The 26,604-nt window shown below is 36.3% G+C and overlaps 1 protein-coding gene across 3 annotated transcripts; it reads right to left on the minus strand.

Moving 5' to 3' along the window:
• On the minus strand, nucleotides 1-23,555 carry LOC116143876 (helicase protein MOM1). 3 transcript variants are annotated; one of them, XM_031429329.1, is made up of 23 exons: nucleotides 23,416-23,555; nucleotides 23,182-23,227; nucleotides 22,842-22,925; nucleotides 22,158-22,709; nucleotides 21,181-21,889; nucleotides 18,782-18,878; nucleotides 17,763-17,908; nucleotides 15,836-16,026; nucleotides 15,543-15,673; nucleotides 15,133-15,420; nucleotides 13,549-13,689; nucleotides 12,555-12,809; nucleotides 12,198-12,338; nucleotides 11,805-12,122; nucleotides 10,044-10,217; nucleotides 7,424-8,357; nucleotides 7,128-7,303; nucleotides 6,078-6,182; nucleotides 3,565-5,409; nucleotides 2,668-3,135; nucleotides 1,716-2,237; nucleotides 1,411-1,633; nucleotides 1-1,030 (listed from the first exon to the last, which is right to left on the minus strand). In XM_031429329.1, the coding sequence occupies exons 4-23, from the start codon at nucleotides 22,216-22,218 to the stop codon at nucleotides 288-290; spliced, it is 7,668 nt and encodes a 2,555-aa protein (XP_031285189.1). In that variant the 5' UTR covers nucleotides 22,219-22,709; nucleotides 22,842-22,925; nucleotides 23,182-23,227; nucleotides 23,416-23,555; the 3' UTR covers nucleotides 1-287. The 3 variants fall into 3 exon arrangements, with proteins under 3 accessions (XP_031285189.1, XP_031285187.1, XP_031285196.1); XM_031429327.1 differs by having other exon boundaries at nucleotides 22,842-22,942; XM_031429336.1 differs by lacking the exon at nucleotides 23,182-23,227 and having other exon boundaries at nucleotides 23,416-23,547.
• Between the last annotated feature and the right edge of the window lie 3,049 nt (nucleotides 23,556-26,604).

Below are 26,604 nucleotides of genomic sequence, written 5' to 3' on the forward strand. Positions count from 1 at the left end.
AACAAAATTTTGGTGGTTGGTGTTAATATTCAGAGCTTTAATTTAACGTCAAGCGTTCTCAGGCTCAGCTCCATTTGACAATTGATTGGATACAAAACAGGCAAAAGAAAGTACTGTGAAAAAATGGCCTCATCCTTTTTTTTTTTTTTTTTAGATTACATACAAAGTATTCAAATATATACATTCGCAAAATTCCTAGCAAGGAGATCACTATTACAATTTCAGGGGATCAGCATGGTGGACCTATGTTAAATAATTCAAAAAACCTTGTAATATTGAATGGCCAGTCATTCATCGTCTGATAAACAAACAACATCAGCTGCTCCACTCACCTGTCCCGTGCTAGCCCGCATACTACTCTGCAGGGCAGATTCAGGCAGGACAGCTGAACCCAGATCTGGTAGTGGGGGCAAACTGCTAGGTGGAATTGGATTTGCCCCAGATCTAGCATCAAAATCCCTAAGTAGCTCTAGGGCTGGGAGAGAAGTGTTGGGAAGAGATGGAATACCTACGACAGTTTCAGGTTGGTGTGCCCTATTGTAAGCACTGGGATGGAATGTGGGGGGTGGTGGTGGTCGAGAAGGATACTGGGAAAGTGAGAGAGAAGTTGCAGGAGGGTTACTTGGCATCTGCTGACTTGGTAACACACTAGAAGATGGAAGACTGGTTGAAGAGATGGGCAATGAAGGTCTAAAAGGTTGTAAATGTGGGGCAGGAGCACGAATTCCAGTACCAACTTGGTGGTTTCCAGCAGGAGAGTTTACGGAACTGATGTGAGGTGGTCTCGTTGCACCACTTGAAAAAAGTGCTGATGAATGGTGAACAGCCTGTAACGGTGGAACTGCAGCGTGTGGACTAGCTGCAGGAGGAAGAGATGTCGTCAGCAGGGTGGATGGAGTTGTACTAGTAGATGCTGAAGTAGTTGCCAAGGAGCCAGATAAAGAAGACCCAGCCAAAACAGAAGGCCTTTGAGCAGCAGATTGCTGTGATGATTGCTGTGCAAGACGCTGAATGAAACTGGAAGTTAACTCTGCCAAGAAAAAAATGGTTGATGGTCACTGGCGATAAACCGTTGACTCTAGATGCATCCACAAGTTGGTAAATGCAAATAAATATTTGAACAAATCACCATGTTAAACGTTTTAACTTTGTAGAATATCAAGTATGATAATAGCAGTATACTTGAGCTAACAATCTATTCATTCAAGAAGCCACATAAACATCTGGTTGGTCTTAGGCACTGCATTACCTTTGTGTTGTTGACCAAAAAAAGAAAAGGATGGTGGAGATACTACACCCACATACAATGACTCCACATATACTGAGAGATTATTGTTAAAGTAGATTATTCATAAGCTCTAAATGAATTCATTTTTGAGACAAAGTTATTGACAATAAAAGATAACATACCTTGTTGCATTCCAGCACTGGATGCTTTCAAGTCCATACACTTGGCTTTGAAAGCCTCAGCCAAGATCTTATTCAGCAGAACTTGATTGTGATAAGCATCCAGCTCCCTCTTTTTACTCTGAAATTCTGTCTCAGTTTCCTTGAGCTTAATCTCAAACTTCCTACGAATTTGAGTGACAGCCTCCTCTATCTCTCGCTCACAATCAGATTTCAGCCGAAGCTTCTGCTCAGAAGAAAAGTCAGTTATAAGCAGAAAGAAGGGTTATTTTCACTATAGAAACAAATAAAGTAAACAGGGAACTAACAGTTTCTTCATGAGTCTTCACGGTTTTGTCTTTATCTCTGCATATTCTTTCCAATTCCTTCTGAAGAGGATCATGATACAAGTATGTTACTGGGGCTGCATTTGGTACAGTACGATTACTATGTCCAGAAGGAACTGATGCTGTGTTTGTGTCACATTCATTAGTTCCCAATCCATCAGTAGGACTTGGTGCAAAACCAGCACTGGGCTGCAAAACAGCTTGATTCGGAAGCTCGACATCGTTCTGTGCCTGAGCACTTTGATTGGTGATGCAGTGGTCACTGCTTGGATGAGCTCCTACTCTGCTAGCTGAAGGAAAATCAGGGGGATTATGGCCAGATAGTACATCTATGGATGGCAATACCTGCATTTGTGCTACAGGCTCAGAGGCTGGTGCTTCATGACTAGATGGATCAGATGCTACATTATCAACTGGAAGGGATTGAGAAGGAATCTGCATTTCACCAGCTGCTGCATCTCCATTTTGTATTATAGTTGATGTGATGACTTCAGAACATATAGCCTGACCACAAAAGGATTCATTAGAATAGGATCATAGGAAGTATGTCATGATGAATTAGCTTCTCTTTAAAGTTTCTGCTGAAATTATTGCGTAGTAAACCACAAAAGTTGTATTTGAAACAATGTGCTGACCAACATGGAGGGGAAACTCCTAAGAAAACACAAGATATCCCACCAACAATTTTGTTAAACTTGCAACTATAAACAGGTTCAGGAACAATTGCTTTGGATCTCCAAAACTAATTCAAACATGTAATAATTCATAACTCTTGTAATTTCTCACACTAGACAACAAAAGACATAATTATTCAATAACTTCACTTTAATTCCATCATACTAGACTACATAAACAATATAAGCCAAAAAGGGTACCTAGAGAACTAAAAATATATATACAATGACCAACAATATTCCTAACGTGAGTACCATACCCGATTTGGTGGTATTGGACCATCTTGAGTTGTGGTAGTTGGAGTTTGCACTGAAGGTGAGTTAACAGAAGAAAGATCCTGCAGATGCAAATTCACATTTACATTACAACTCACTCCATCAGCTTGTACGACTTCAGTAGCATTATCCAAGGACATAGCAGGCAATCCATCATTCTCTTCATTGGTATTACTAACTTCCAACAGTTCATCAGGAGAACTTTCAGGAACCCCCAATTGAACCTCTACATCAGGCATGGATAAACTGGCATCAGGAATTTCAGGAACCCCCAATTGTTGGGAAGGAATCTGTATTTCAGCAGCTACCACATGATTAGATGGATCAGACGTTACATTATCAACCGGATGGGATTGAGAAGGTACAGACTGTTGGGAAGAAATCTGCATTTCACCAGCTGCTGCATCTCCATTTTGTATTATAGTTGATGTGATGACTTCAGAACATATAGCCTGACCACAAAAGGATTCATTAGGATACGATCATAGGAAGTATGTCATGATAAATTAGATTCTCTTGAAAGTTTCTGCTGAAATTATTGCATAGTAAACCACAAAAGTTGTATTTGCAACAATGTGCTGACCACATGGAGGGGAAAGTCTTAAGAAAACACAAGATATCCCACCAAAAATTTTGTTAAACCTGCACCTATAAACAGGTTCAGGAACAATTGTTTTGGATCTCCAAAACTAATTCAAACACGTAATAGTTCATAACTCTTTTAATTTCTCACACTAGACAACAAAAGACATAATTATTCAATAACTTCACTGTAATTCCATCATACTAGACTACATAAACAATATAAGCCAAAAAGGGTATCTAGAGAAATAAAAATATATATACAATAACCAACAATATTCCTAAGGTGAGTACCATACCCGATTTGGTGGTATTGGACCATCTTGAGCTGTGGTAGTTGGAGTTTGCACTGAAGGTGAGTTAACAGAAGAAAGATCCTGCAGATGCAAATTCACATTGACATTACAACTCACTCCATCAGTTTGTACGACTTCAGTAGCATTATCCAAGGACATTGCAGGCAATCCATCATTCTCTTCATTGGTATTACTAACTTCCACCACTTCATCAGGAGAACTTTCAGGAACCCCCAATTGAACCTCTACATCAGGCATGGATAAACTGGCATCAGGAATTTCTACTCTAGATGAAGACAAATTGACCGAGGCAACAGTCTCTAGACCATCACTGGAACTGACATTTTCAGGCACTACCACTGGAGCCTCTGCCTCAGGTATGGTTAATGCAGCCGTACAAGGAATCTGTTCTTCAGATGAATGAGCCTCTGCCTCAGGGACTCTCAATAAAACCTCAGTGTCGGTGATGCTAGCTGTGGCTCCATCATGAATTTGTTCATCTAACGATGGTGCATTCATTGAGACAACATTCTCAAGATTATTACTGGAAGCAGTCTTGGTTACCCCCATCAGAAGCTCCCCATCAGGATTTAAAGGAACCCTATCACAAATCTGTTCTGCAGATAAATGAAATGCCAGATGGCCATCCTCTGGATTGTCACTGGAACTGACAGTTTCAGTAACTTCCAATTGAACCTGTCCACCTGGCATGCTTAACATGGCTCCATCAGGAACCTTTTGATTGGAATAAGAATTCATAGACACCACTTTTCCCTGATTGTCACCCAAATTGCCGGCATGCATGTGTTCCTGGAAACCAGAAACTGACGCTCTCTCAGAAGCTATGGTATCAAATTTGTCACTTAGTACCCTACTGGGCCCAACTGGACCGACAGTCTCAATAGGGTGGCTACAAACTGCAGCTTCATTGGGCACAGTTTGATGAACTCCAGATGATTCCACCCCACCCACAAGTGTGATGGGCACAAGATTGTTAGGACTCCGCTCTTCTGAAAGATGACCAGAAACAGGGAAAATATTCTCCAGACTATCATGAGCATTTATTTGTTCGCTAGTCAGCATATTTTGCACATCATGCCCAAATTCATTAGAAGGTGGCTTATTTGAAAATTCAACTTCTACCCAGGACTTCACTTCTTCCACCCAAATAGCTTCCTTCTCTTGAACCATTTTCATGGCAGAGATTTTCATTTCCTCAAGATTTTTGAGTTTTGCATCTCTCTCGCTTCTAAGTTCTTCAAATTCTTTTGCGTATTCATTGTCCAATATCTTAAGCCTATCTATCTTCATTGAACTATTACCATGACTATGTAAATGAGAAATAATAGCCGCTTCTGTTCTTTTCTTATTTTCCAAATTTGCTTTTTCTTCCTCGTACTGTTGGTGAATGTGCTCTGTTTCTTTCTGGTGCTTCTGAAAAAGCTTTGCCATCTGCTTTTGGAATTTCTTCTGAATTTTGTTGATGCATTTTAAGATATCTTTCTGGGCCACCTTGGAAAGGTCCAGTTTGTCAGAGCATTCTTGAGCTGTTGACCAGTCCTCAACCTCTACTTTAACCTTCTGCAAGTTAGGGGTTTCCGTTTGTGACAGACTTGTATGCAAATGATCACCACCAATATCTTTAATGGAAATTTCAGATGCTTTAGGACAGTCTGCCAACTTCAACTTCTCCAGTTGGCATAAGAACACTTTCTTCAGACACTGTAACTTTAAATAAAATAAATCCGCATCTTCTTTCTTGCAGCCAACATTTAGATGCTGTTTTGCAAGAGCAAAGGATTCTTTGTGACCAATTTTCTGCTTCTGCAAAGAAGCTGCAGTCCAACACTGAAATTTGTACAGCAAACCAATAAAACATGCTGTTAGGAATATTAAATGAGTTACAAATACATGAATGCTCAGACAAGCTTGTTCCACTAGCAGAGTTGAACTCTGACATCTTAAAAGTATGGAGCAATTCTGGTTCTTTCCAGTATAAAGTCCAGGAGAGCTAAAATAAGAGTCTCCGATATCCATGCAATAGATGGAACATTCTACTGATACCCATACTCTGGTTCTTTCCAGTATAAAGTCCAGGAGAGCTAAAATAAGAGTCTCCGATATCCATGCAATAGATGGAACATTCTACTGATACCCATACTCTCCAGAATTGCATAGAGAAAAATCAAAACTTCCTCACTCTGAATATTACAAAACTAAATTATATTTTAACCAAAGCTTGTAAAAATTGCTGACAGCATTAGCCACTATGGTTAATGAAAAAAGAAAGCTTTAAATCACAAACATCTTATTTTTCTATACAATAGTAACAGTGGAATTTCTCTCTAATTTTAATGGGTTTCCCTCTTATCCTGAAATTATTAATTCATTTTACACTTTTCTCTTCATCAAATCAAGTATCAGCAATGCAACAAATTTCATTCAGAATATGAGAAATATTATCAGAAACAAGAATATGATGAGCAAGACATGCCTAAAGAAAGAAAGGTTCTCACCACAGATATCTGAAAAGCCTGTAATATGGTTTCTGGTTCTCTACTGACAGGATGGTTAATCATAAAATATTCAAGAAACTTTTCAACCATATCCTTGACATCCTCCTGCAACAACAGTAACACATATCAAATCTATCATTGAAATAAAGCATTACATATGCAGAAAATCTACAGCAGTTTAAAAGTAATACAAAAATATAGGACATGACCAAGAAAACACAGAAAAAAAAAAAAAGCATTACATATGCAGAAAATCTACAGCAGTTTAAAAGTAATACAAAAATATAGGACATGACCAAGAAAACACAGAAAAAAAAAAAAAAAAATAAAGGCAAGGAAATGAATTACTACAGAAATAATATGAAAATATTCATGCGTAGTTAATCATCATGATGAAATCATTCATTGACGCAAATAGTGTGAATTTATGATATCATGAGATAACTATATCTTAAATAAAATCTCTTAAACAATGAAGATATGAGATAGGAACTTTAACTTTCAAAGAAAGATAATTTCAAAGGAAGAGAAAGGATTTCTTTAGTCTGATAATAGAAGTCTAATAACACCCTTACAAAATAATAACATAACAAAGTTTAATGGCCAAAAATAATATTAGCTTAAATTTGTAAAAGAAAAAGAAAAAGAAAAAATAAAGAAGATAGGGGAATTTAAGTTGTGGCCAAAAAAGTGAGTTTAGGGAAATAAAATAGATTACAGGACAGGGAACTGTCTGGTCTTGTTCAGATGAACCTTTTTTACAGGCTCAAACATTAACATATGCTTCATAATTCATGCTGTAGGAGAATAAAAAAAATGACACTAGATAATGAAGTGCAGTTCTGCTTTTACAGGCATATTTTCTATATGATTTGATCAATTCCCACACCAAGTACGGCAAAACAGGTATAAAATGGAGCAATAGCGATACTATGATATCATTCTAGGAAACAAGATGGAGCTTATCTGTAATCAAGATAAAGAACCACAGCAGCATATAAAAATATATGTTACACATTAATTTCATTAGAATGGAAAAAATCTACATACTCTGAGTTGTAGAACTTCACAAAGTTTTGATATCTCTGCCTTCAAAAGAAGATGAAGATTCTTCTGTGAGTAATACAATTCTCTTTGAATTCCTGAGATATTGTTGACCAAACAAGGTGAGGGAGAAGCATGCTTCAAAGAGATTGTTTCACTCTGTGCTGGAATTCTTGAAGTTCCTGCAGAAATAACAGATTATTTTAAGAGAGCAGAAAAAAAGAGCTCCAAGAAAACCAGCGACCTGTGAGAATAAAGGGTGATTGCAACAAGGTGAATTAACATTGGTACAGTTCATTTACCTTCATTATTCCTAGAAGCTTTTTTTCTTCCTAGTCCATGTTTCATAGAGGATGGATTAACAGTATTGTTAGCCACCTTCTTGTGCTTCTTCACAACCTCACCATTCTCACCCTCTGGTTTATTTTTTACATCATCAAGATAACGAACCCTTTTCCGGCTCCTCTGAGATGAAACAAAAGAATATTTCCAGCATGGAGTTTTACCTTCCAATAGTTTCATCCAAAACACGTGGGGTGCCCCTTCATCTATTACTTCTATTTTTGATTCACCAAACAATGGAAAAGTTGCACTGTAAGTTCCCCTATCTTGTTTGACTTTCAGAATTACATTCAATTTGCTCCTATCATTATCCTCACCAGTTTTAGTTAGTATGGTTAAGAACTCCTGGGTCACATTCTTCAAAAGAGATTTCTCAAAGATGTCACTTGAACCGGATGCTAGTGAATCATTAACATGATATTCAACCAATCTATTGAATAGATATGAAGCTCCCCACATAAGCAGCACATGACTAGAAACCCGGCTCATATTTTGCAAATAGCCATCAGGAGGTCTATCTTGCTTTGCCAGGATCAGAGCTTTTTCTTCCACTGTAAAAGATGAATATAAACGAAATACTTTTATTTGTTCAAACTGCGATTCAAGCGTTATCTTTTGCAAGGCTCGTAAGTCATTCACTGGACTGCAGTCGCTGTTAAATATGATGACCGTATCAACTGAAGACAGTTTGATGCTGGGAAGACAAGCACGGGTTTCTAATAAGAACACAAATCTCTCACTCTTCTTATTAAAGTTATTCATAGAAGCCTGCTTTTTTGAAGGGATGACATTCCCATCAACATGTTCATACGAATGAGGACCAAATCTTTGCTGTACATAGTCCTCCAAAATATTTCCAAGTGAGGCGGAATTCTTCCCAGCACCACCCCTTGACTGTCAACAACATGTTCGGAAGAGAAGATTACAACCACTAAGTAGTAAATGCATAGTGCCAATAAACACAGACACACACTCAGGCCAAGAGAGAGAGAGAGAGAGCAGGCAAATTAGATCTTATAGAAGAACAAACCTAACTATGAGAGAAGAGGAGGAAGCACAGTACGAAAATAACACTAAGAAAATAATTTAATATAATCAGCCAAAAACAATTTATTTCCGATTAAAATCTCTCCAACCCGATCAAATTGGGACTGTGACCTTAAGAGGGCAGATTGGATTAAAATGTTCCATCCTAGAATACCACATGATTATTGATCACAAATACCATCAGTTCCTTTGAGATATGTTGTCCAAAAAAAATCACAACATGAAATTACAAGCTGATGCATCCAAGGGAAGACCTAGGAATGACCCCTCCCCGTCTACATCGACCTCTATTGACTGCTTTTTATACAATAAAATTTGGCATAATCATCAAATAAAAATTAAAAAATAAATACCAGATTGCTACTCATCATTTCGAGAGGAATCCATAGGAATTTCATGAGGTTCACATTTTTTCCTCTAGTATCAAAGCCAAATATCTATTGGTCAGATGTCCCAGAAAACCACATACATAATCTTGTAAATAAATGTTGCTTATAAACAACAGGTTGTCAGTCATAAAAATGTAAAGTTATGACTTCTGCAAGAAAATGGGGTTATTTAGAATTTATTTACTTATTTAATAATAAACTGAGAATATATGTTATTAAACTTATAAAAAAAATATATGTATAAAGTGGACCAGAGTTCCACAAAGTGAGCAAAGACCATACCAAAGCAGCCAGTAGCATTGAAAAGACTTTGCTATAATTCCAATAAAAAAATCTCTTTCCTATACAACCAAAACCTAGACTATATAATTAACCTTCCAAAACCTCTTAATTGAGTTGGAAAATAAATAAATAAATAAACAAGTAATACTGAAATCTCTGGGAGAACGAGGCCCAAAAGTAAGGCCAAAGCCGCAATCCCATAGACCATAAATTTTTCTTCCCTTTACTAAGAGTCTGCTTGTTCCTTTCCAGCCATGTCACCCCAAAGAGGGCAGACTGCAAACTTCCATAGCATTTTCACTCTGATCTGTCTCCCAAACACAACTAATTCTCCATAAGTAAAGAATCACAAGAACTTGGATGGCCCTAAACAGTTTGAGTGCTTTACTCAATCTGTGCCATTAATTTGTAGCCACTTCATAATGGATGAAAGGATTATTAGAGTTCTCTTTATCTGTTTTACACATCACACACCATGGTGGAAAAAGACACATGGACGTACACCTTTTCTAAATCATGCACTCAGCACTTAATTTTCCTTGAGCCGTAGCCCAAAGAAAGACTTGGATTTTAGGAGGGGTTAGCGCCTTCCAAATTATACGACAGGCTTTGGATTCTCCCAAAGATAAATTATCAATAAGTCAACCAAAATAAGATTTGCAACAACTCAAATTCCACACTTCTATTTTCTTTCATCTTATCAGTATTAGCACCCTTTACAATCTCCATAAGAGTTGCATCATCTTGTAGTCATCTCTCTCTCAGGTTTCTCTTGACACACTATTCAACTAGTACACAATGCATAAGTGCTAAAACAAATATTAAGATAGAAGTTAAAAAATATATCAACAAAAGCATGTACCTGGAAAAGAATAAGGACTCTTAAAGCTTGATTCTTCATCTCTGTAAGCATTGTGTCAAGAAGTTGTAGCTTGCCACTTGCTTTTATTTCAACATCTAGATGCTCAGTCACCTGAAGGCCATCAAGGAGAGCTCTTCGCAGGAATGAATCCAAAATATAGGGATGATCACAGCACTGTCAAGAGGAACAATAAACGCATGATGTAGAGAACAGGAAGTAATTCAGCTGCAATAGCTATTTTTACCCATTAGCCATTGTTAATAAAGTAATAAACAATCCAACAATTGAATTAACAAAAATTAATATCAGCACTAGTTAAAAAATGTATGTCTTGTTGGAATTCCACTTTACACTAAATTTATCCAGACAACTTGAAATTAAAATATTCACCACAATTCATGCATAAATGAGATTGAAATTTAAAAGCCCAAGTATAAAGAGTGGAAGAGTGATGGGCATTACATCCCCAATTCCCAACGTTAAGAAATACATACAGAGAAATAAGAATTACAAAATCCAAAAGATATCACACAGTCCATATCCAGGGACACAAAAAGTGATATTCAATAGCATATTATTCAATAAATTATATTAGATTATCTGTAAATAGACCTTGCAAAATAGGTTTATACCCACGGGTGGACCCGTACCCATCAAATATATATGGGGTACGAGTCCACTCTTAGAGACACGTGAAAATTGGACCTGTACCCGACCCGGCCTTTTTTTTTTTTTTCCGGGTGGACCGGGTATACCCGAGGGTACCTGTAAAAAATTAAAAAAAAAAAAATTTTGCCCTAACAGTTCACCCACACAAACTCAAATAGCCAGCAAAATTCAAATCAAACCAAACAAAACAAGAATCCAATTTCTATGTTTCCAAAGAGGAGATTACAAACACAAATCAAACCCAACACAAAAGTCAAATCACCCAACACAAATGCATAAGCAAAACTGGATTCAAACCAAACCCTAAACAAAACAAACAAAAACCCAAATAATATTAAACCCACAAAAATGGCAGCAAAACTTGAAATGGCAACAACAAAATCAAAAAGCCATGTCGCCGGCGAGTGGTGCTTATGCTGCGCCTTTGGCCGGCTAGTGGCAACGGAATGAAACTCCACCCAGCTGGCCGGCAAGTTGTACTTGTGCTGGTCCTTTGGCCAGTAAATGAAGCTTCTTGGCCGGACAGATCAAGTCAGCATGTGGCTCTTGCGCTGCGCCTTTGGCTAACGCAAGGGCCTCAAGAGCCAACTAGATTTGGCCAGCAGCAACGCTCTCATGGCGGCACTTGTAGGCTTTAGCCATGGTTGACGAGAGAATAAAGAAAATGGAAAGAGAATGAGAGAAGGAGAGAAAAGAGCGAATGAGAGAAAAAAAAAAAGAGAGAATTTACGGTAGAAGAGAAGAAAAGAGAAATTTATGTATTTATTAATTGTACAGTAAACGGGGTACCCACCGGTCCACCCATACCCGCATAGGGTAGGGTATGATTTAATTTTTATTACCCATTTAGAACCAATCCATTTTGGACCCATACCCATTTGACCCGGCCCATACACACTCGGCCCGCTCCCTTTGCAGGTCTATCTATAAATTTCTAAAATTAAAGTTGAACACAAAAGGCACATCATCATATTTCAATCTTATTTCAATAGAATTAGGACACAAAAAACCGAAAACTGACAAAAGCAGCAGAAACATCATACAAGCTTGTACAATCATATGATCAATGCCAGAAAGTATAATAAACCCAACCTTCCGCGTAGAAATAAGAATATCACGGAGGGCTCCAACAGGATCATTCTTCAAAGTTGAGCAAAGTGACGAAGAGTTCGACAGCAAAGTAGCACAATACTGCTCAAGCTGCACATTGGAAATCTGTACAGGGACCCAATACTCCACAAACTTAGAAGAATCCAACTTGCCACCATATGCAACATACTTTGACAGCTTTTCTTTCAGAGTACCAATATTATCAATTGAATCTGTTATGAAGCCCTCATTACTAAGTGAACCTCTGTCAGGTTGATAATCCAGGGCAGAAAGCATATTAAGGTATTCAGCTATTGTATCCTGCAAAATCCAGTATCATTGTGTAAGCAAATCAGTGGAAAGTACTCCCTACAGCAAAGCACAAAAAAACCAAACCTTTAGTTGACCGCTGACAAGTAGAAGCCTCATTTTAGTAATTAGCATCTTAATTTGTTCTAAATGAGAAGAAATTTTGGAACGTTGACACTCATCAACTATTATCGCCTCCCATCCTATGCTCTCAAATACATTTAGATCCTGCCAAAATCACGTGAAAATCAATCAGACATGCCTACAGTGACTAAACATAAACAAAATGGTATGTAATAACAGCAATTTTCTCTTCATTTCTATACCTAATTCGAGCAAATGAATTACACTGCTTCACAGTAGACATAGCATATATTCTGAAAATTTAGAATGATCATTATCATATCAATAAGCTAAACAATCATTCAAGCAACATTTTTATACCTCAATAACAACTTCTGGTGAGGTTATAAGTGCTTGAAACATTATGCACCCTCCTTCCTCATAAAATTCTAATGTCCTCAGACTTGTTCGTATTTCTTTGCTTCCACTGTAAACTACAACATCAGCTGATGGTGCCAAACGTGAAAATTCATCTTCCCAAGAATGAAGCGAAGGAGAAGTTGAGATGATAAGAAAAGGCTGAGAGACATCCGATAACAATGATTTTATGAATAAAATCACCTTCACAATTCTTTCCTGCAAACATATACTTTCATCACAAATATTGAATATGAAACATAAACGAGTATCGTTTCAGCAACATATATGATATGATGGTGTAATGTAAAACAAGTCATTTGTAAGTAAATAAATAAAGACAGTGACTTAAACACATTAATATTAAATAGAACAGTAAACACAAAAATAACCTTTATAATACAAACTGCTAAGATACATTTACAATCACTGAAAAACAGGAACAGGAAGATTGCAAAGATGAAAAAAAAAATCAACATTATCAAAATTCTGCTGAGGTAAAAAGCTAATCACAAGCAAGGAAAAAAAACAAATATATAACTATCCATAAATGATTTTTTCAACATCCACATATCATACAGAACAATATGAAGCATTATTTACATGACTTTTTGGTTACTCTTGTCCTAATTGAGATTGATCTCTTTGAAAACATTAAGGCTACAATGATTGAATATCAACCCTACACTTTGTGAATATTACTGAAGCCGTTAAGTTTTGGTATCTTATAAAATATATGAAAAAGAAGAGAGCAATCACGATGGTATATGATCCTTCAGGTATGACATACATTTGAAATATTGCTTCAAGTTGCACCTAAATAAAATTTGTTAGCTACCAAATCAATCAGATTTCTGTGATAATTAGTATAGGACCAGTTTTTGGTCACTGAATCTTGAAATTTAGAAGCACCAGGCTCATTTACAGGCCTAAAGCAGTATGATTTGATCACACTCACCTGATCATCAAAAACAACAGCATTCTGGCCCTTGTGCCAATATTCACGAAGCTTGTTAACAAAGTCTAGATTATTCTTGGACACAGATGAACCTCCAGTCAACAAATGATCCAATTTGACGGGGAAAACTTTCTCCGTTTTCTGCAAAGTACATTATAAACCAAAAGGAAAGGTCAAATCATGGAAAAGAAAAACAAACTAGCATAAATTATCACCCTATGACCAGAACATTAACCACTATCCTGAGCTACTTAGAAAGTTAAAGAGTATTAGCATAAAGAGTTTAATATATATTTCTTTTATATTTTGCTAGCAGACAAAATTTGTCTTAAGAAAAAAGAAGATATAAAATAATGGACAAGATGACCAACAAAAAAAGGACAAGCTGTCCTAAAACCCAAAAAATCTTAGAAACTATACAAAGAAAACTCAGCTCAAATATATAACAAATGAAACCTTAGCCTCGAAATCAAGAAGACCCTTTCTAATTAGGCTATTGAAGCTTCCCAACTTTGAAGAATAAAGAAGAATGATACTTCCTTAAATTCTAAGGAAATAGGTGCCCAAGAGAACCCCAAAATTCTACCTTGTTCCACAAAGACGACACCTCTTCTCCATCTACATCTTAGAAAGTTGTCTGGTTCCTTTCCAGCCATAAAAACTAAAAAAATAGCCATAACCATACAACCCCACAATACACCAGCTTTCTTGTTGCCCTTGATACTACATGCCTTTCCACAAGAACCAAGCTACAGGTAAAAGGTGCTACCCAGGATAAAATGAATTCATTAGCCAAGTTGTTCCACAGGCAACTGGCAGAGGGGTAGTGTAGAAAAAGATAGTCAACGGTTTCAAAACCATTCTAGCATAAGATGCACCAATTTGGGGATAAATGCATAAAAGGTCTTCTTCTATGAATCATTTCAATTGTGTTAGCTATTTTCCATGCTAAAAATTTTATTTTACTTGGAACTTTAGCTTTCCAAATCACACTTGAGAGCTCAAAAATAGAGACATTAGAAGAATCAAGAAGGGTATGCCAATAAGATTTTACAGAAAAAATTATTGACTTCCCTAGAAGCTACACCCTATGATAATCTACCTTCATTTCATTAGGAGTAACACCCTCCAAAAGCTGGAAAAATCAGCAGACTAAGCAAACCTAACAGTTAAATGAAATCCTAACTTAAACCAAGCATATCTAACAAGTTAATCTGGCAACCAAATAAGGTGCGATCTCATATGACAATTCCCTCAAACCTGCTAGGCCAGGGAATTCACTGTAAACAATCTTTCTAAATGCACAAACAACTAAATCAATATAAATGACAGTTGCCTTAGCTCAACAACTATCAACAAAACATATAATTTTCAAACAAATATAAAAGAAGCTATACAAAAATTCCTACTCTAGTTTGACAGCCATCAAAATAAGCACAGAAATTGTCATCAGATCAATTTAAAAACATTAGCCTTGAGAGATAGTATCAATTACTGCAAATAGTGAACAAAAACTGGAGAAAAATTAATGAAATCATTCTTCCAAAATATAAATTTTAAATTTATTCATGTGTCTAGGGGCACCTTTTCAACGCTAGATAAATAAGAAGCTATCTTTGCCTTATGGTGACGATTTTCATAGTCTCTTATAAGACTCTGGCCTTCCGGAGAAATGATAAAAGGTGCAGTCTCTAATTCCCATGTAGAGTGCTCATAATCAAGACCATGCCATTTCACAAGCCACTCATAGTGGCAATCTAGACCACCACCATCATGCTCACTAAAATACTCATCATACTGCCTAAGAGATACTAAGGATCTTTTTTGTAGCAAACGATGAGGCAAAGTCCATTCCACCTTCCACCTTGCAACCTGAAAATAGGTAACCTTAACAATTTGAAACACTTGTTTAATTTATAATACACAGCAATATATTATCACTTTTTTCCAGTCAATGATAATTATTGGAGGAATCAATTAAAGAAATAGTGAACCTGGTTTTTCCGGTTGAATTTAGAAACAAGAGATGGAGCTTCACAAAGTAGTTGACTTTCTGGAACCCAACAATTATGAACATGGGCAAGACCTTTGTATTTTACAAAGTATTTCTTCTGCTTTCTCGATCCTAGAATCAAACATCATAATTCCCATAAATTATAGCAAAAACCTGTATAACCATTCCCATAATCATAACAAAAAAGCAGATTACAGTTGAAAAAGTGCAAATAATTCATTAAAGGTAGCACCATAAATTGAAATAAAAAAATTATGTATATTTCATACGTACCATCAGCATCTGATACCTCCTCTCCAACATCCCAAATCGACTCTATTCCTTTTGACAATGAATGTACACCTGATTCTATTTTCTTCCTAGCACATGGAATACAATACCAAGCTCCAAGTGCAACATTCTCCATAGGAGGATCTAGACAAGATAGATGGTAACTTCTTTTACACCCTATTCCATCACAGAACCTGAAATTGGACATGAAGTATATAAGAAAAACAACGTCCTGGAAGCAGTGAGACTTGAGAAAAAGAATAAAAACACATAAATCAACAATCTAAATAGTACACAATTTAAATGTCCTCTGAAAACTAGAATTCGAGATAAACTATGCACAAACACACAGTCACCAGCTCTGAGATAATATGTTTAACAATGAAACAAGAATGAGTAATGTTACAGTTACCGAAGGATGCGCACCGAATTCGTGCACTGAATGACGTAGCGAAATCCTGACCGTCGACTAATATTAATTCATAATTAATCGACGGTCAGGATTGCGCCACGTCATTCGGTGCACGAATTTGGTGCGCATCCTTCGGTAACTGTATTATTTTCCAACAAGAATACTGAAAGTATGAAATTTAACGTGGCAGATGTATTATGGAAATCAATTGCTACATAACTTCACCAAAGAACCTATTCATAACATATATCATACACTTTTCAGTCTATCATAGATATTTTACCAACAAATCACATGGTAACATAGGTAATGTCCCCACAAAAATTGGTCAATGAGTAAAAAACTAGGTACAGGGTGAAAACTAAAGGCACACTGATTGTGGGGATGAAGACAAAAGTGCAGAAGTGCAATGAAAGGCTGCAGTTGTAAACAAAATATTAATCTTTGATTGATTAGGAAGAGGGAGAAGTGTTTTCTCATTAAAATTTTCTATGAACTACAAACTGTGGTAACTTTGTGGAAAGATACCAAGACTGAAGTATCTTCTTTTCAATCCACGTTAGAGTCATATCTAAACTGTCTTTATCAAAAGGGACCAAGCAAGATGCGTTCGTTTTAAAGTCAATCCCGCTAAAGTTTCCATTGAACCTCAAGGGTTGGGTTCAAAGGCCTTTTTGCTATGACACTCAGCAATTCCTAGACTTCCCTGAATGTTCATGGAGTTCTAAACTGAGGGTATTCCAAGCGCTACAACCTTGGTAGCCAAGAAACTAGTGGAATATAATATTTCATGTAGGTCGCCCCAACATGATTTGTACCCTGACCCCTTAGTTGAAACGAAGGGATTTTATCATCAAGCCCAACCCTTAGGGTTTGTTGAGCAGTTATTCAAACCCCCTTAGGGCAACACTTTAGAAATCATATCAAAAAATTTCTTAATGACCAAGGTTGTATGTTCAAGCCATAATCCCGAGTTCAGGACTATGTAAAGTCATAGGAAAGATGAAGAGATTTCTATCAAAAGGAGGGAAAAAAAGGAATGTCACAAGTTGGTATGCTAGGAGTCTGATAAGGAGTCATGTTTTACTTGGCTGCTTTACATGCCTAAAAGGTGTGGTGAACTGATCGATATCTGCTACTGCATCACCCAGTTACAGACCTTTGGATCATATTATATTTCTCATTATATGGCATAACCTTGGTTTCATATAGCTTGGTGATTCACATGTTAGCCAATACAAGAAGTAATAGATGTAGTATTGCCCAAAAGATGTTACCATCTTCTTTGGCAAACATATGTTATATTTAAGAGACAACCTAAACATTGTCATTCACTGGATAAAACTACAGAAGTACATTCTAAAAATCAACTTTAACTCCTTAAAATATCATAATCTACAAATAAAGACATCCAAAAGCAGAAATTAATACATAGACATGCTTATACAACTTCCAAGACTAATCAATCACTGAGTTTCACAAGAAACAATAATTAGGTTTGTAAGAAGTTTAACTCACAAGAGCTTTCCACCAAGCTTGCAGATAAGACATGTATTTTGGAAGCCATCAGCTGGTATATCTACAAAAGATCCATTTCGCTGCATATGGTTTCCGCAATTTGCAACAAGTTCTGTGGTAACACCGGCTCCAGGTTTCCCTCTATCCTAATGCAATTCATTACAAAAACGATGATACAATAAAATCAATAACTCATCCACGATAAATGCAAAATAATAATTTATAGTTTTTTTTTTTTTTTGGTTTGATTAATGTGGCAAGGTCCATTTAATTGACACTTTGATATACCAAAATAATAATAATAAAAAAAAATATTAAAGACAACTAGGATCATTATTTAACAAGAGAGAGGAAGAATTCAAATGTTCCAAAAGAGATAAATGAAAGAGTTAATCATTTAAAACACACAAAAAGAAAGTGTAAACTATTAGTAATAACATAAACCTTTATTAGGCAATCCAAAATTCACATCAATATTTCCAATACCCTTTTCAAAAATGGGTTGACAAATATAGGGCCAATTTGGCAATATAGTTACTTATGGTGACATCCAAACTTGACATAAAAGTGACCAATATTACAGGAGATCCAAAATTGACTAACCATATAGATATAGATAAAACAAAGAAGCTTTGTTCCTCACTTTTTAAAACCTCTTCAGTTTCCACAGTAACAATTACAGCGGAAAAATCAGGATGGGTGTCTCTATCAATTACCAAGCACAAAGGAGTAATTTAACAAGTTATGTCAGCTGCCAATTTGGCAAAAAGATGGGAAGCTCAATCTGTCAATGAGAGGTACACAGTAGTGGCAGGTAGGCAAGAAAAAAGCACCAAAAAAAAAGTATAGACTTTACTAAAAGGGAAAAAAATCTGATTTACTCTGTTCCCCCCTCCAATCAACATCAAGTTAGTAATATCAGTACTCCATTTTTTAAAGGAAAATTACGACACTTGATTAACTAGTACAGAAGACTGTAACTACAACGAAAGAGAAGGAAGAAAAAGAATCTGACAAACCTTGGCAATAGAGGCATCAGACAATCCCTCATCCAATTTTTCTTTTGGTTTTAGGAGACAAGAGCAACATTCCTGCCTTGTTGAATCATAATCAACCCTGCAAAATTGGATCATACAATTAAAAGAAGTTTTCTTTCAACAATCTTAAGTGTTATTAATCTTAAGTGTTATTAGATGACTAATAACAAAAGAAGCAAAAATGCAGTGAAGCAGAACCCAACAGGAAACTCAGAGAGATGTATTTCAGGCTTTATGAAACCGCAACAAATTCATGAAAAAATAATTTTGGAAGGAAACCCAGGTGGGCTCCACATTATAAAGGGTACATTAATGTGGGATACAGTTTAAGTTCCTCCGCAGATTACTAAAATTAGAATATAAAAAAAATCAAAGGCATTAGAGTATATTCACTTATTTTCCATATATAGGTTGTTTTGGCACCAAAGTGGGTAGGCATTAGTTTTGTCAATTGTTATTCAGGCAAAGTCTTACCCCACTTTTACCAGAAACATCCAAAACTAGCTACAGTTATAGCTTTAAAACTAGGCACAAGGGTGCCTACACAAGGAAAGTTTAAGAAAATTTCATTAATGAGAATAATTTGCCCCTTCTGCACTTGGTTGACAGTGAAATCGAGATGCAACTCTCAGATGAGCCAAAAATAATTCAAAGACTCAAATTTAACTACAATTACTTATATGCATGCATGTGTCAGTGAATGTGTTGATACGAACAGAAAAATTGTATCATGTGTGAAAAATTACAAAAATAACTACTATTACTTCTAATCTTTCTCTTCTTCTTCCCTTCGCTATCCTTTACTGTATTATAAATGCTACCAGAACACTATTTCTCACTCTTTTTTTATTTCACACACTCTTCTAAACATGTGTACAATATGATAGCACCAACTTACAACTTCCTTTGTCTTTTGTGTACACATGTAAAGCGGAAAGTGATAGACTCAGTAAGAGATTGTTAAAGCACCCCTCTAAATGTATTTCCCTTGATACTAGCTAACATTTGCTTTAAACCATAATCCACTAAAACTCCCTCAATTCAAAATTTCTCTTCATCATAAACTCCTCTTATAAAAGGTTTATCTCAACTACCTTGGTCTACTAAAATCCCATATCACCATTCAACTCCACCTAGGTCCAAATCCTTCATAATAATTTAATCTCCCATTGCCAGACAATATGCTTTTTGGTCATCATCATAACAATGTTTTGGCAGTAATTAATCAAACTGACCCCGCATATCAGATCATCAACAGATATTCGTTATACATGAACAAACCATTCCAAATGACCCTTCCTTGTATGCAATCTTTAGTTGAAGCCACACCCAATTTCTTATAGAGACGTGACTATCTTTCCCATACCCCACACTTCTCTTTACTTTAATTACAATTTTAAACACACTGTTTTCAGCTGCAAGGCAATAACTACATTAGTTGTCCTCTAGTAAAAGTTCATAACACAAATTCCATAGTTGCCCAACAATCCTGCAGAAGACCTACTACATCCTGCCCTTCCTAGCTGGAAAAAGATAAAAAGAAAAACTATTCTTAGGCATCCAATTCACAATTTCCCTCACTCATTAAAATCCATCTTCACTGAACATTCTGATCCTTGACATAAAACCTTCCAACTCTAAGAAAGTGTATGCCCATCCCTAGGGCATTGCAAGATATAGTTCCAACATGAGATTAGAAGAATCTTGAGGGGACATCTGGGACAACAGTATTTTCATCATATCATTTAGAAGCACATGGCAGATTAGACTATTAAGGCAACAATCTTCTCCCTGATTCACACATTAAGGGATACAATTCAACCATGAGTATAATACCTAGTTCAGCCAATTCATTGCCACTAATCATCTGCCAGCAAGCTCATATATCTAATTTCATTGAACAGGGCATCATATTCTATAAATAAAGGAAATAAATCATCCTTTCTGATCAAAGCAAAGAAGTAGCTACACATCAAACACCAAACTCCACAAATAAAACGTTAAGTACAACAGTATTGTATGCGTAAAATACAAGAAAACGTAAGAAAGCCAAAATAGCCACAGTTCCAATCAGCTATGCAAGAAAGATGGAATTGAAGATGCTCTACTGACATAAGCTATCAAACAAAACAGATGAGCTGACTTGTACAAGGTCCAATACAATAAAAGAACATATCATGCTCAATGAAATGTGAATAGTGTGGCATAGGATATTGGAATTCAGACCAATTAGGTTCTGTGATATTTGCCAATACACTCATGGAAGTGTTAGCAATTATTTGCTTCAGTTGTTGATAAAAGCATCAGAACTCCACATAATTACTTATAAATCATCTAAACACCAAAAAGTGAAATAAATGAGCATTTGAACAATCCAGTACCTTTGCCTCTTAAAACAAGTGCCACATGTATCAACACACTCTGTTGGTGGAGTGATAACTTCTCCACTTCTTGAACTTTTATTTGCAATCACAGAAGAAGTATCAGGATGCACATTCACTTCCTTCCTTTTTCTTTTCAAAGGCATGACTTCATGACACCTCTCTGTACCAATAACACCATCTAAGGTTCGTCCCACCACCGTAGAATCTAGCAACTCAGGTGAAGGAAATTTTTCTTTGGATAAACAAGCCACCTTTGCCTGCTCAGCATCAGCAATTGCCTCTATGGTTGTGTCACCACTCTTAGAGAAAGTAATAGAATCTCCAACATCAGGGCCATTAGCCTCCCAAACTCTTGATGCACCTTGTGCAGATCTATTTATACCAGCATTGGGCTCCTCCCCAGCTATTTCAAAGAAACTTGGAACCTCTTTATCTCTCAACTCCTCATGCCTTCTTTCACTGCTTTCAATGTCACTGATAACTTTCTTAGGACCCTCATCTTTGATGTTGTTGTTAACTTTCTTAAGACTCTCATATTTGTGGTCGTTCTTAACTTTCTCAAGGCTCTCATCTTGGTGGTCGCTGTTAACTTTCTTACGACTCCCATCTTTGAGGTCGCTGTTAACTTTCTTGAGACTCTCATCTTCGCGGTCGCTGCCGTAACCCTGAGAAGACTTGTCCCTCATCTTCAGCTCCTTATTATGATCTATAAGCGAAGCAATGAAGCATATGCATAACTCTTCAAAGGAAAAAAAACAAAAGCTTGTTTTGCAAAAATATAGATTTAAACAGCTAAAAATTATTTTTAAACCACAAACAAGCAAAATAACTATTGATTTTAGAAGGTTAAAGTATAATGTAGTTCATCTAGCTGTAATGTTGCTTATGAAGCAACCCTAAAAATCATTCAATCTCCAAAGGAACATGCTTTTAGAACAATGTTTAGATGAAAGGAGCAAAAGGATTTCAGCTACCTTCTACTTTAACCTTCTTAGGTTGTCGCTTGAAAAGTGCCCTATAGATACGTGCATCCATTCTCTTTTTCTCCACCAGAAGAGGTCAAGTATCCCGTTTCTTACTTTCGTTGCTAACTTCTTTGGTTTCCATATTCAACTGTTTGACACTCTTCTCCTTTTTCTCTTTTTTCCATTTTATCTTTGATGAGCTCGAGCTTTTATCAGATTTCTTTGAACCTGAAGAACTGGAGGAGGAGGGCTTCTTACCCCTCTCGGACCTCCTCAAAGGGACTGCTGTAGTATGCTTCTCAACTTTCTCAGATTTCCCCTGAACTGGAGGAGTTGTTGAGATACGCTTTTCAAGACGCTCAGACTTCCGGGTACTTGAAGGGCTTGAAGTCATATTTTTCTTTGATGAAGATGTTTCCCTTGCTGACCTCCTTAAAGTAGATGCGTCTGAAGATTCCAGGCCCGAGCTAGACAATCCTTTCCCACTTGTTTGCTTCCCTTTTGAATTACAGCTTTCATCATCCTTAGATTTGCGATTAGACCGAGTATCAGTTGCCATCCCTTCAAATGTATGGAAATCACAAAGTATACATATTAAAAAGAAAAAGACATCAACTTCAAATCCAATTTGACAACACAAACAATACCATCCAACCACTACAGAATTTTTGGAACTCTTATTCGAAAAAATACCTGTTCATGCTATGATTAATAAATATCCAACACGCTCACAATAGGTTTTCGCTCCCTGGTACCAAAGCTCAGTTCAACAGACCTCTGATAGCAATAAAATTCTTGACCAATTATGCACAAAAAACTTCAATTCATAAATTACATTAGCTTTGTAAATTTCAATCAAAAGTCGCTCAGAAGCATGCATGCGCACTAACAAAAATGCATAATCATAATCAATTAGTGCATAAACAAAAAATAAAAGTTTCTTTCTACTCCAATACAATAATTGCTAAACGAGACAGATTCAAACCCAAAACATTCATGCATGACCCAAGCCAAAACGAAAAAACCTACTCACCTAGATCTCAGTCACAACAATGTCACTCCTTGAACCTTCCAAAACCCTAATTCACACCATTAACAACACTAGTTAAACAAACTCGACATAAATTACATCAAATTCCACTTATATAACCAAATATATCCCAAGCAAACCCACATTCAGTTAGAACAACAAAAAGTTCAAGTTACATTAGAAATTAAAGTTCCGAAAAAAAAAAGGGTTTGTGAGAGAAAAACAAAATCGACTAACCTGCGTGTAAAATGTAAATGAAGGAGATTAAAGTTTATGGTAAAAGTGAGTCAGAAGCTGCTTGTTAAATTGTCACGATAAAATGGTGAATCACACAAAATTTGTTGAGAGAATGCGGGAAAAAGGATGGGACACCAGACCCTTCTCTCTTTCTTTTCTTTTTTGTGTTTTTTGTTTTAATTTACACAACGCTAACAGTGAGATACGATGACTGTCCCGGTCACGGAAATGCCACTATAGTTTTACTAAATTTACGCTTTTATCCTTAGGCTTGACAACTCACAATTGACTAGCTTACCGTGGATCCCGTCTGCCCAAATATAAATTGACCAATCGCAAACTGCTACCTCAGGGTTGTATAAAAAAGTTGTATGAAAATGTTGTAAGTGTAGTTTTATTGAATGACTAATACATGAATTTTGCGTTTTGTCTATTGTGGTACGTTGGCGCGTATTATGAAGATGAAATTAATTTTCCCAAGTTTGGAAATATCTTATAATCAAAATACAATAATGTTTTGCTTACAACTGAGTCATATAATCAGACAAAAATTATACAAAATTTATGTAAAATAACTACTTATCCTTTGTTTTTTATCTGGTTGTATGACTCAATTGTACGACTTAGTTGTAAGCATAGTTTTACTCATCAAAATAAACACACCATGGAAACAACTAACAATCTAAATAAACCCAAAATTAGTAACACTTACACTTGAGAATGGGCATTAAGAGATGAAAGTAGTGATTTTGAAGGTCTAAATTTGAATTAACTTATCGGATCACATGAGTAAACCTGGCAAACAGGCAGGTACGGGCCAAGTAGCTACGGGTAACGGGTAAAACGAGCATGGGTCCATGGGTAAAAAAAATTTAACGGGTGGGGAAATGCATGACTCGTACCCACCCATACAAGTACAAGTTGACCTGTGGGTCACCCGCATAAATTGAACTTTTATGCATTTATTTATTTTTTCCCTACTTTTGTTATTCAAATTGCAAACTTAAAAATGTATATTGTATTACTTTGAAAACTCAATATAAAATTCCTTTATTAGCCTTTCAAAACTTGGTTAATTTGATAAAAAAAATTCCTGTACTTCATTTTCATTTGATAAAAACGTATGAAGATCAACGTTTTCTCCTATACTTCATTTTCAGTACCTATTTTGGTCCTAATCTGAAAAGGGAACCACAAAAGTTCAGTTTTTCAAAGAATGTTAAAGGGCCTTCCACCATATACTTTTGATCAACTAGCTGGATCACACATGAAAGCTGTAGAAGTAGAAAGGATATTGTTGAAGTGGAAGCTTGAAAACATTGTTATTTTGGTTTTACTTATGCGATGTCGTTTTGGAGCATGGTTTAAATAAGATCCTGATCTCAAAAGCACTCAAATCCAATGGCTGAAAATTGGCTGGTTGGTCAACAATATTTAAACACAACTTTTGCAGAATAAAAGAGAGATAGCGAGAGTCTTTGACTGATATTCTACTTCTCTATAATTTTTGTTGCTTCTTCTTGATAGATCTGTGTAACTAGGAAGGTTGAGTGGTTAGGATATAATAATTCTTTAAGGGAGTTTGTTCTCTTGTTTAGAAGGTCCAGGGTGAGGTTCTCTAAGAGTATTAGTTACAGGTTGATCTTGAATCAAGGGTATTGTTGTGATCTTATCATTGTGGGTTTGTAATTGACGATTTCTTGAAATAATAGTAGTGCAGTGAGCTCCTCCATTTCCGGAGCTCAACGTGGATGTAACTTATCCAAAAGGATAAATGAACCACTGTAGATTCTGGTGTTGTGTGTTTTGATCTATTTATGTGTGTGTTTAGTCATATTGGATTGTGCACAGCAGTGGTATCAAAGCCAAGAGGCATCAAGATTGAGGGATTTGGTTTGTCACCGATCAAATTGAGGGAATTCTAAAATCTAGGGTTCGTCAAGAATTTTGGGGTTTTCCTAAATTGGGTCATTCCTTAGCATTCTAGGTTATCAGATTGACAATTCAAGGTGCGAACTCATCAATTTGAGAGAGATCTTAGAGATTTAGGGTTGGTCGAACCTTTCTTGAAGAAATTTGTTCGTAAAATTTTTTGGGGGCTTAGATCAGGACAATCCTTAAACATCACTTGCAAACAATATGACCACCACTCGAATGGAAATCACTTAATACGACGGAAAGATAGACTTCGGCAGTTGGAAGAAGAAGATGAGAGCTCTTCACTCTCATAACAAGGTGGCCATCGCATTGGAACAAGATGCGAAAAAATGGCCAGAAGAAAAATTGAAGAAGAAGGAGGAGATCGATGAAGAGGCATACAACCTCATCATAATGAACCTGTTAGACAACATACTGAGGAAGGTGGATGGCCTAGAAACTCCTCTACCCCTATGGGGTAAACTCGAAACCATATATGCATTACAATCAGTACCAAATCTTGCATTCTTGAAGGGTACTCTATTTTCTTAGAAAATGGATAGTACTAGATCTATTGAGGATAACCTAGATGAATTTTTAAAGAGGACATTAATCTTGAAAGGGACAGACCAATAACTAGGTGACATTAGTTTAGCAATGATCTTACTGAATTCCCTAACTGATGAATATCTAGTTGTAAAGAATGCATTGCAATATTCAAGTACTGTACCAAGTGTGGATCTAATAATAGCAGGTCTTAAACCTAGAGAACTAGAACTGAAAACCCTGAAAAGGAATGGTAGTAATCTGTTTGTAAAGAGTAAGCCTGAGCATAGCCAATCAGGAAAGGGAAACCAATACAATCAAGGGTCTAAGAACAAGAAAATGGGGAAGTGATGTAACAAACCAAAAACAAAGACTAGAAAATGTTTTTTCTGTAACAAAATAGGACACTTGAAGAAAAATTGCTTTGAATGGATCAAGAAACAAAAACATGGAAATACAAAAAGCAATCTAGCCTCTAATAATAACCAAATTGAAAATCCTGAAGTCCTTACAGTGTCTACATCAGACAATGCTAAGGAGTGGGCCTTAGACTCAGGTTGTTCATTCCATATGAGCCCAATTAGGAACTGGTTCCAAGAGTTTGAACCACATGAAAATGAGACTGTATACATGGGGAACAATCACGCTTGTAGAGTAAATGGCACCAGTAGTATAAACCTAAGACTGAATGATGGGAAATTGATAAAATTGACCAAGGTAGGTATG

The sequence above is a fragment of the Pistacia vera genome, unplaced genomic scaffold (genome assembly GCF_008641045.1).
Source record: "Pistacia vera cultivar Batoury unplaced genomic scaffold, PisVer_v2 Contig1133, whole genome shotgun sequence".
Classification (NCBI taxonomy): Eukaryota; Viridiplantae; Streptophyta; class Magnoliopsida; order Sapindales; family Anacardiaceae; genus Pistacia; species Pistacia vera.

What these genes read in the sequence shown, in the direction of transcription:
- LOC116143876 (XM_031429329.1), bottom strand. Translation starts at nt 22,218, where the DNA reads ATGGATGCACGTATCTATAGGGCACTTTTCAAGCGACAACCTAAGAAG. An exon ending in GTGAAGTTCTACAACTCAGA is followed by an intron (nt 6,183 to 7,127) that starts GTATGTAGATTT and finishes CTGTTGTTGCAG; the next exon opens with GAGGATGTCAAGGATATGGT. An exon ending in GTCCAATACCACCAAATCGG is followed by an intron (nt 3,136 to 3,564) that starts GTATGGTACTCA and finishes TTTTGTGGTCAG; the next exon opens with GCTATATGTTCTGAAGTCAT.